The following is a 10,885-nucleotide window of genomic DNA, read 5'->3' on the forward strand; positions in this document are numbered from 1 at the left end:
GGGTGTTTCTGAGAAGTTCATAAAAATAGCAGCCACTGCGCAAATTAAAGAAAAAGAGTTGAATAAATCCAAGATTACCAGGTGTCATGTGGATGATGAATGCACAGACAGAGATAGTTTTGTTTAAGTGACAGTGCGGGAAACTTCATGATAGAGCCTGCCAGATTAAGATGATGATTCCTGGCCAGTGTTACCTTACTTGCTTTATCCTGTTATAAAGAGAACTGCATTCAAAGTTCAGGCATACCAGTCCCTAGCGAAATGCAGCTCCTGTTTTCCAGAGCTTGCCCCAGAGGGTCGCTTGGTTCATTTACTGAAATGGTTGCTATTTGTGGGGCTCAGAACATGACCATTTTGATTCTTCTTTGAGTGACGGTCCCTATTGTATTCCATTATGGGTTATGCATGCGCATCGTGCACCCGGAGTCGGAGAATTTGAAAGTGGTGTCCGTTGGTCTGTGCATGTGTCCTGACTCACCTCATGCTTCCGTCTGAGGTGATAAAGGGCGGGATGGACTGACTGCGTCTTCAATTCCTTCTCATTGCCTCATGGTCTGGGTTGGAACCTCCAGGGTCCTCATCTCTGACGCAGCTCTAATACTTTTAATTGTACATATGTTTATCAGTTTTAGTCATAGATTTAATAGTTCTACTTATTTTCCTAATTTTAGTAGTTTACCAGTTTTAACAGTTTAGAATAGAGTAGAATTTGGGTACCGAACTATGCCCAGAACGCCGGTCTTCAATCCTTCCGAGTCAGCGACAACCTCCTCATGCAATCCTTCCGAGTCAGCGACAACCACCAACACAGTCTCTACTGCCTGGGAGAATCTCACATCACCACTGGGTGCAGTATGTGTCAAACTTTCCCCGGCCATACCTGAGGAGTTTGAGCAGTAAGGCCTTGTCTACACTACAGAGTTAAGTCGACTTAAGTTACGTTGACGATCATATGTTGCTTTAATTACATTGGTTGTCCATTTCCACACAACGCTCCTTGTGTCGGCAGAGCACGTCCACGGTTGGTGCTCTTGCATTGACAGATAGAGCATTGCATCGTGGGTAGCTATCCCACCATGCAACTCGCCACCCTCTGCCACTGGGAGATCTGGGAATGGATCACAGTTCACCATGGGGGCTCACTGTCCCATTATGCAGTTCTTTCCATCCCATCATTCCATGGGCTTCTGACTTCATTTTGTACCATTTTTGAACAGCCCTGTAAACTGTGCGCCTGCCATCTCTGCCTGAAAGCGTGGATCCTGCACTGCTCTCCAGTCTTGTGATGAGCGTTATGAACACAATGCAGCTGATCTTGCAGTATTTCATGAGCTGCGAATCTGATAATGGCACCGTGGTGTCTGCCCTGCTGTGTGCCCTGGAAAGAAACAATTCAAGATTTCTGTTGGCATTCACGAAGGTCACCTTCCTTGTTGATATCGCTTTGGCGAGAAGGGTCGGTGAGCTCAGAGCTATGATGGCAGACCCGCCATTTACAATATTCCACAGGGATAAGGTCTCTTTATGCCTATACCCGACATTTTTACCAAAGGCGGTCTCCCCGTTTCCTATTAACCAATCCTGTTTTCTTCCCGAAACCGCACACATCCGCAGAAGAACGTAGACTCGATTCCCTCGACGTCTGACAGGCTTCGGCCATTTACCTGCAGAGAACAAAAACAATCAGGAAGTCCCCTAGACCATTTACTGAGGTAGCAGAGAGGAGAATCAGGGGACACACCATCTCCACCCGGAGAATCTCCAAATGGATTTCTGTCTACATCAAACTCTGCTCCCCGCGGGGGGGTATGGGCTCATTCCACTAGAGCGCAAGCAATGACCACGGCATCCCTTCAAGATGTGCCTCTCATAGACATATGTAGAGCAGCCACGTGGAGTTCTGTCCACACATTCACAACACACTACACCTTGGTGCAGGACTCGGCAGTCGATGACTCCTTTGGCACGGCGGTTCTCTGCACAACCCTTCCATCCTCATCTTTGCACTCTCCTCCTACTTAGGTACTGCTTGTCAGTCACTCACACTGGAATACAATAGGGACCATCACTCGAAGCTGATCAGCATCAGACGAGCTGACTTACCTGTAACTGGAAGTTCTTCTAGATGTGTGGTCCCTCTCTGTATTCCACTTCCCGCCCTCCTTCCCCTCTGCTTCCGATCTGTCAGATTCATGGTGGAGAAGGAACTGGAGACACGGTGGGTCTGCCCCGCCCTTTATCCTCTTGGACGGAAGCACAAGGCAAATCAGGGTGCATGCACAAACCAGCAGACATTACTTCTAAATTCTTCAACTCCAGGCTAATGGTGTGCATGTGTAACCCACAGTGGAATACAGTTAGGGACCACACATCTCAAAGAACCTCCAGTGACATGTAAGTCACCTCTTCTTTCAGCTCTTAACTCATAAACTACTAACACTAGACTGGATTGCACATGGTAGACACAACCCTGTGTTGGGGACAGAGCAGAGATGCACTGGCTCTCGGGGAAGCACAGCGTGTGCGTATGTACAAGGGCACACAAATTGCTACAACTCTAAGATGTGTAGAATGCAGGCAAGCATGGTATCTCCATGCCTTTTATTGTTCCACTATTTAATAGCTCACTTAGGTGCTGTAGGATTTCCAGGACCCTGAGGCACAGATGCCAAATCAGAGTTACTCAAGGTATCTTTGACTTTGAAGATTAAACGTTCCCCCCACCCCATTATAATTACAGTCCTGCATAAAGTGGTGATCATAGTCCTATTAGAATCATGTCATCCAATTTTAAAATGATTGCATTAGAGCTGAATTAGAAAGGCATTTTCCTCTTTTTGGCATCCAAACCTTCATAATGCCCTGAGTGTATTAATAAAATGACTGAACAGTTTTCCTGTGATCAGGTCACATGAGGTAAAATAGGGTTAGACTGTGGTGTACAAAACAGGCACCTTGGATTTAAATCTCTGTTGTCTTTGTTATAATTGTGCAGTACCATTTTGCCTTTATTATTGGAGTACATAGCAAAGGCTTAACAAGGGCCGACATGGAGACCTGGGATTGGTTTCAAGTCCTGGGTCTATCATTCTCAGAGCCAGCAGTGAGCTATTGAAGTAGCATGTTTAGCTTTTGAGGGTGGTAATATCTCTCAGCAGCAGCCCTTCTAGCCAGTAATGGAGCAGGATTAACATCCAGACCTTCGAGGAGGGAAGAATTGTGGCTCTAGAGCAAGGTCAAATGGTGTGTCCTCAGGTGTTCCATAAAACGTACCGAGAAGTCCTGGGAGAAGGAATCCCAATCAGGATTGGTCAGGCTTGTTATAACACCAGCGTTGCTCATTCTTGTGATACCATCACAACAGTTGAAGCTTTACATAAAGAACACAGCTGAGAATCTCAGCTTTCATTTAACTGAAATGTAAATTTCTAGCCCTCTTGGTTTCACAGAAAAGCTTGTAAATGTGAACTCAGGACCCCATAAAGCTGCAAAAGCAGAAGGCAATGGAAAAGAACCCCAAATGTATGCATATTTCTAAAATTCTTGTGAATTTTAAGCCAATCACATGATCTTGTAAGTTTGGGTTTGGCAGTACTGTGTAGCACAGGAGGTCTGGCTTCCTTGGTATATCTCTAAAGGTGAAGATTTGTGAAGACTCCTAACAATTATTACACAGGCCACAGTATTAGAACTTGCTCTGTTTTTGACAGTGCTGCTAATGTTCTGATCTTGCAAATGCCAACCCCAGAAAAGCGGGGGCAGGAATGTTAATTATATTCTTTATGTTACAAAACAAGCAAACAAAAAAACCCTAAACCCAAAAGCGTACCCCAAAAGCTCTGCTATTGTCAGACAAAGGGCTGATGCGTTAGATAGATCCTTACGCAAGTAGCCCTCACTCACATGGGCAGGCGCCAAGGAAGGTCTGATCTAAATGTCAATGGAATGACTCCTGTTGATTTCCGCAGGCTTTGGATCAGACCCTGTTTGTGTGAGTGAGGATGTGCATGGCTTGGGAAAAAAAGAAATGTATTCTCATCCCGATGTTCCAATGGGCATGGCATGGGAAAAACTGTGAGGATTGGGATATAAATATACTCTAAAAGGTCAGTCCACGTAGTGCACTTAGTTGCCTGTATGTAGGCAACTTTGGTAGATAATTAATAGATCTGTGCACCAGAAAAGCATCAGTGCTACTTTATCCCATTTGATCATCATGCAAGGCTTTCAGGCTGACACAAATTAAGTGGCCAGACTGGTAGTCAGACTCCTTTAGCACATTGATTCTAAGTCTTTGAGAAAAAAGAACGAGGAGTACTTGTGGCACCTTAGAGACTTGCAAATTTATTTGGGCATAAGCTTTCATGGGCTAAAACCCACTTCATCAGTCTCACGCTCTCACTGGTCCCAGGATGTTTAATTGGCTCTGGTTTGACTTGTTTTCATCTGACTAGTGATATGAAGACCGAAGGCCATGTTATCCCTGGTTCTTCCATGGGTGTGCAGTGGGGTGGGCCAGGGACAAAAGCACACACAGGCCAGGGACAGTTACAATCCCTGCACTCGGCAGAGAGCATGCCCCCTACTAGCCCATGGAGAGGGTCTGGCACAGAGTAGGGAGCAGGCTACGCCATCTCCAGGAATGGGGCTGCTTGCTCAGTATCCCTGTGCATCAGTGAGCTGGAAGTTGTACCTCCTCAGGCATATTCTCTCCTTCCCCTCTCCCTGGGATGGGCTAGCTCTGCACCACTCCCAATGCAAACAAGCCCACAATTTGCCTCAAGAAAGGAATTATTTCTAGGGTGCTTAAAGGGGGTTATAATTAGGAGTAACGAGATGAAATTAAGCAAAAGAAAATTTAGACTGGATATCAGGCAAATTTTCCTAGCAGAGAAAGCCATCGGGCTGTAGAATAGTTTTCCAAAGGAGGTGATGGAAGGGTCCATTACTTAAACATGGACTCAGCAAATCAGTAGGGAGCAACCCTCGCTTAGCAGGAATCTTAGCTGATCTGCTGGGTCATTCCATTCCTAATCTAACAGTATGTCATCTCTGGATCTAGATGTTGTATTGAGGAGACCATACCCATGTTAGCTTGGTCAGAGCTAGCTTGCTAAATGTCGTGGCTAGCTACCCTGAATATTATCCCATCTGAAACCCTAAACACCTACTTAGGATGACTAGCCCTGCCCACTACCATGGCTACACCACACCAGCTTGATCAGAGGTGGCATGGGTACATCTCCTCGAGCTGGGAATGACATCTTCCAGCTCCAACGTAGAGAGAACCTCTGATTCTGAGCTTTTCGATGCCAGGGTTGTGGATTTTGTTTTGTATTCATGTGTACTGCTGGTTTTTGGATTGCTCCATATGAAGGCAGGCGACGTTTCTCACTCACCGTCGATGTTTGTTAATGATGTCCTGCAAGATTTTTCAGATAGTGCAAAACGAGCGAGTAAAACTAGCAGACTAATAGAAACAATAGCGTTGAGCTGTAAGAGTGTTTGAAAAGCTTTTAAAAGGAAAAAGACATTCCCTTAGTTTTTTCTTTACAGTTACACAAAACTGAAGCTGCAAGTCACTCAAGAAGGACGTATTCCTCTGAAGAGGTAAGTTCTTCTCTCCTTTGTTATTACATTGGAGCTTTCAGACTTTTGAGTGTGATTTTAATCATTAGAATGGTGCTGGACTGTCACCCCTTTGACTGAGATCTGTTTATCCACGCAGCATGTATATAGCACAGCTGGCAGTGCAAGGTACTTCCTCACTCCTGTGTCAGTGTGCTCCACCCTAAGCTAACCAGAGCACTTTTGGGGGGCAGGAACCAGTTCTGTCTTCATGGGCTATGGGTGAAGTCTATGGAGGTTGCACTTCTGTATCTGATGCTAAGACTACCCGGTTAAAATACCAAAAGGGAAGGATGGTCCAGCAGTTAGGGACCTAGTTTCAAGTCCCTTCTTTGTCCTAGATTGCCTGTGTGATTTTGAGCAAGTCGCCTAGACTGTCTGCACCTCAGTTCCCCATCTGTAAAATGGGGATAATAGCACTTCCCTACCTCAGTGTTGTTGTGATGATAAATATATTAAAGATTATGATGTGCTCAAATGCTGCAGGGATGGGGAGCCATATAACTGTGTTAGATACCTGTTGTGAAGATGGCTTTTTTGGTGGGAATGCTGGGAAGTGGGCTGACATCACCCAACTAATTTAATATATGCCACTGAGCACCCAACAAATGGTAATGTTGATAACTACCATTCTGGACTGGATTTGAACCAGTGACCTAGAGGTGAAAGGAACTGAACTCTCCTTTCAGGCCTCTTTCTGTCCTTATCCTTTCTGTCCCTTCTAAGTCTACTTTCCCGTCAACTCCTGGCCTCCAGTGTTAAGTGTTTATCTGATTGGAATATTTTGATTTCTTTTTCTTTTTTCTTAAAATGTTTCTGTTTTCAAGACCTCTCTATGAAACAAAGGATGAATGCACAAGTTTTCCAAAAACGTCACTTTGCTCTGCAGTCCATTAGCCACGCACAGCTTGTACCCATATAATACAGAACAGTGCAATGTGCCTGTCAACAAACCCCTGCTTGTTTATTTCCATTTTGCAGCATATACCGCTTGTTTTCCGCTGACAGAAAGCGAGTAGAGACTGCATTAGAAGCTTGTAGCCTTCCATCTGCCAGGGTAAGCATTCAAATATCTTCTTGGCCTGTTCTGAAATGTTGCCAATTCATAGCTGATTCCATCAGTGTTTTCTCAGGGGCTGATCATGCCCCTTGAGATCTGCCCAACGAACAGGCCCTCAGCCAGTGGCTCTTCCTCTCTTGCACAGAAGATACCCCTGGATTCCACAGATGGCTCTCTGCAAGTCTGAGTATCTTTGCTGAGGAGTTGGGAAGGGAATTGAAGGGAGTGTAAGTGAGCTGGAGGGAAGAGTATAGGATTGTGTGCCATCCACCGTGGAGATGCTATGAGAATAAAATACAGTCACTGACTCTATTACAGACCTTCAGGGCTAGTTTTCACTGCAGTAAGAGCAGGAGTATTTGTAGCACCTTAGGCCACGTCTACACTACCCACTGGATTGGTGGGTAGTAATCGATCTATCGGGGATCGATTTATCGCGCCTCATCTAGACGCGATAAATCGATCCCCGAATCGACGCCCATACTCCACCTCGGCAGGAGGAGTAAGCGGAGTCGACGGGGGAGCTACAGCGGTCGACTTGCCGCCATGAGGACGGCCAGGTAAGTCGAACTAAGATACTTCGACTTCAGCTACGCTATTCGCGTAGCTGAAGTTGCGTATCTTAGATCAACCCCCCCCCCCCCCAGTGTAGACCAGCCCTTAGAGACTAACACGGCTGCTACTCTGAAACCTTTCACTGCAGTGTTAGCTCAAGGTATAATTGGAACATTGCACAGAACATGACTCCCATCCACACACAAAAGGCTCTAGGTCAAGCTAAGTGGTGCTTTAAACTCGAGCTAGCCAGCCTGGGGACCTGGGTAAAATCTTGAGTACAGCTGGCACTGGAGCTGGTAGGGACACAGCGACTCTGTGCTGCTAATACAATCATTCTACAATCACTGCTAATACAACTAGAGCTGATGGGAATTTTCTGACAAAGCACTGTTCTGTCAGAAAGCAATGTGTTAAAACCGAAGCTGTTCACAAGGAAGGGTTGATATGGACAAATCTCCCAAATTGAAAACATTTTGAAAAAGAAATTCAAAACATCCCTTTCTGATGTTTTCAAAGTGAAAAGTTTGGGTTTTTAATTTATTCCAAATGTTAGTTAATGTATGCTAAAAATGTTATTTTGTTAAAAAAGTCAAAATCTCAATGAAATATTTTGAAATTATCAAAGCCCGTCGATTGCCCCAAACCAAAGTGTTTTTTAGATGCTCAGTTGACGGAAATTGTTGAGATTTTGATTTTTCATCCCATTTCGGGATAGGGAAAAAAATCCCAAATCTCAGTAGCTCTCAAAGGACGAGAAAACTGTTTCCCACCCAGCTGTAAATGCACTCACTCTGTGCTGCGAATCCAAACACTTTGTGCATCTCCAGTGGTGTTTGCTGTGTGATTTGTTCTCTCTTGAGCTAAGATAACTCAAGAGGAGTTAACTGAAGTGTGGCTAACTCCAGCTCACTCTGCAGTGATGGTAAGCCTGTAGTCTCTTCAATGTAGAAGAAACCCCACTTTAACAGAGGGATGCCAGGAACAGCTGCCACCAAGGTAGTCCCTAGCAGCCTAGCTCCAGTGGAGACAGATCTGCTGCAGAAGCACAGAGCTGGCCTGCAGAAGGCCCAGACTTCTTGTGAACACTCAGGGCTGGTCTACACCCAGCTGCTAGTTCGGCGGCTGGGGATCGAAGTTCTGGGTTCGACTTATCGCGTCTGGTCTGGACGCGATAAGTCGAACCAGGAAGTGCTCGCCGTCGACTGCGGTACTCCAGCTCGGCGAGAGGAGTACCGCGGAGTCGACGGGGAGCCTGCCTGCCGCGTGTGGACCGCGTTTGAACCGCGGTAAGTTCGAACTAAGGTATGTCGACTTCAGCTACCTTATTCACGTAGCTGAAGTTGCGTACCTTACTTCGACTTGGGGGGTTAGTGTAGACCAGGCCTCAGACTGTGTTTGGGGCCTGGTTCCACAGCTGATTCCTGTGGGAAGGGCCAATCTGGTGAACAGCAACAGGGCAAAACTCCACAAGCCAAGCCTCAGAGATCTCATCTCCCACTGGTTCAATCAGACCCTCAGATATTTCAGAAATCTAGGGGAAAATGGATCGAAAAAGATGGAAAGAGGCTTTGGGAGCTTTTTGCAAGCAATTTATGTAAATATTTGCAAAACATATGTAAAGATTATGGAAATCTAAACTGATGGTGAAAATAATGCACCGTATACTTTACCACGAACAACAGATATGTGATTGGTTTTCTACCTTCTTATTTGTTTCTTAAAAAAAGAAATATGTTTGAGGTTTGTTTCCAGGATTGCTTTTCATTTAATTGGCAGTGCAGTTAGCATTTAAGATAAGAGATTCAAGAATCACCGAGGCATGCTTTTTTAACTTATTTGATTTAATGTATCTGTTTACTGAGTGGTAATAAGGATAAAAATGATTTCTTAACTCTCACTGAAAGAAACATAAACATTGTTAGAGTACTTGAAGGAAACCACAAGCTCTTTCTGTTATTTATTTAAGTCAGTAGTCAATTTTATCTAGAGATTGCTGTATATTTTTTGCCGGGACACCTTTTGGAAAATTATTCATAGTATAAGGTAGATCTTTTTGTTCAGCACAAAAAATGATGTGTTACATGCAATAAGGAAAACTCAGTTGATTATCCTGGAAATAAAATCTTTTAAAAGAAACAATGTTCCATGACCAAATCCTCCATGAAAGAGTACATCCCACAGAGTTGATGGGAAATTTTACTGTTTTGACTTCTGCTCTTTCACCTGTGTTCCCATTTATTTGAACAAGCAGAATTCTGGGCTCTCAACTTCCAATTTCTGTGATATTTTAACCCATCTTGTGTCCTGTAGATGTAAAGTTTAGGCTAGTACAGGGTAAAGTTGAAACTAGTACAGGATACTGTCTCTCGTTCAGATATGTGAATAGCATGGAATCCTCCTTGGAAAAGTGGAATTTGCTTATTTAGTGTATTTTTTACAAAGGTTGATGGGGCACCCAGAACATTGGATGAGTGTGTTTTTATATATTTTCTAAAACTCAATGTCTCTCCAAGCTGCATAGGAAGGGCATTTAAGATATACACTAGGGAAGCGTAGGACTCATGGGCTGAGATTTTTCCAAAGTGAGAGTGTGATTTTCTGCTGCACTTCTAAGAGACTGTAAAAGCCCCTAAGGCACAGCAAAAAAACAACAACCCTGCAGCCTTGGGGGAAAAGGAGATTAGGTGGGTTTAAGCCACTTTTGCACCATCCTGATTCTAGGTTGCTTCAGGGGCTGATATGGCCCCTGGCATGTAACTTAGGCTATGACTACACTGGAGAGCTACAGCAGCACAGCTGCACCAATGCAAGCATCCTCTAGCATTGCCAGTAGGAGAGAGCTCTTCCATCGGCTTTACTACTCCAGCCCCCATGAGCTGCAGCAGCTATGTCGGTGGGAAAAGCTCTCCCACCAGCACAGCGCTTTCCACACTGGTGCTTATGTCGATGTAACTTATGTCACTCAGGGAGGTGCTTTGTTCACACCCCTGAGCTTTATTCACACCCCTGAGCTTTATTCACACCCCTGCCGACATAAGCTGTAGTGTAATCATAGCCTCCGCCTTAGGAGACTGCCCAAGTTATAGTAGTCTGAGGCCTTGGCTACACTTGCAAGTTACAGCGCTGTAAAGCCTCCCCCAGCGCTGTAACTCACTCCCCGTCCACACTGGCAGGGCACTTACAGCGCTGTATCTCCCTGGGTACACCGCTGCAGGTACTCCACATCTCCGAGAGGAATAACAGCTGCAGCGGAGTGGCTACGACTCAGGGGTGTGAGTGTAAACGCTTGCAGCGCTGTACTAATCACCTTGTCAAGTGGCCATTCCTCTCCATTGTTGTGACCGGCTGCAGGAATGCGGAAGTGCCGGTTTCAAAGCTCGTACCACAGAGAAAAAGCAAACAGTTTGCAGCTTGCTTTGAGTGAGTAAATGAATGAGCAGGGGGCCGGGAGTTCGGAACTGGCAAAATAGAGAGCTGACATGCTCCAAAAACCACTCTCTCTCCCCCCACACTCCCTGTCACAATCCACCCCCCCCCCCGTTTTGAAAAGCACATTGCAGCCACATGAATGCTGGGATAGCTGCCCATAATGCACCGCTCCCAACACAGCTGCAGATGTTGCAAGTGTGGCCACACCAC

At 45.3% G+C, this 10,885-nt stretch overlaps 1 protein-coding gene across 2 annotated transcripts in view; it reads left to right on the top strand.

The window, feature by feature from the left end:
* Positions 1-10,885, top strand: part of PLCB1 (phospholipase C beta 1) — a 637,760-nt gene that overhangs the window by 427,316 nt on the left and 199,559 nt on the right. For both annotated transcript variants that reach the window (XM_024192884.3, XM_024192885.2), the window contains exons 6-7: positions 5,557-5,610; positions 6,610-6,685. In XM_024192884.3, the coding sequence (XP_024048652.1) occupies positions 5,557-5,610; positions 6,610-6,685 (130 nt within the window). The remainder of the gene's footprint in view (positions 1-5,556; positions 5,611-6,609; positions 6,686-10,885) is intronic.

Source organism: Terrapene carolina, unplaced genomic scaffold (assembly GCF_002925995.2).
Source record: "Terrapene carolina triunguis isolate 2854851 unplaced genomic scaffold, T_m_triunguis-2.0 Scaffold132, whole genome shotgun sequence".
Classification (NCBI taxonomy): Eukaryota; Metazoa; Chordata; order Testudines; family Emydidae; genus Terrapene; species Terrapene triunguis.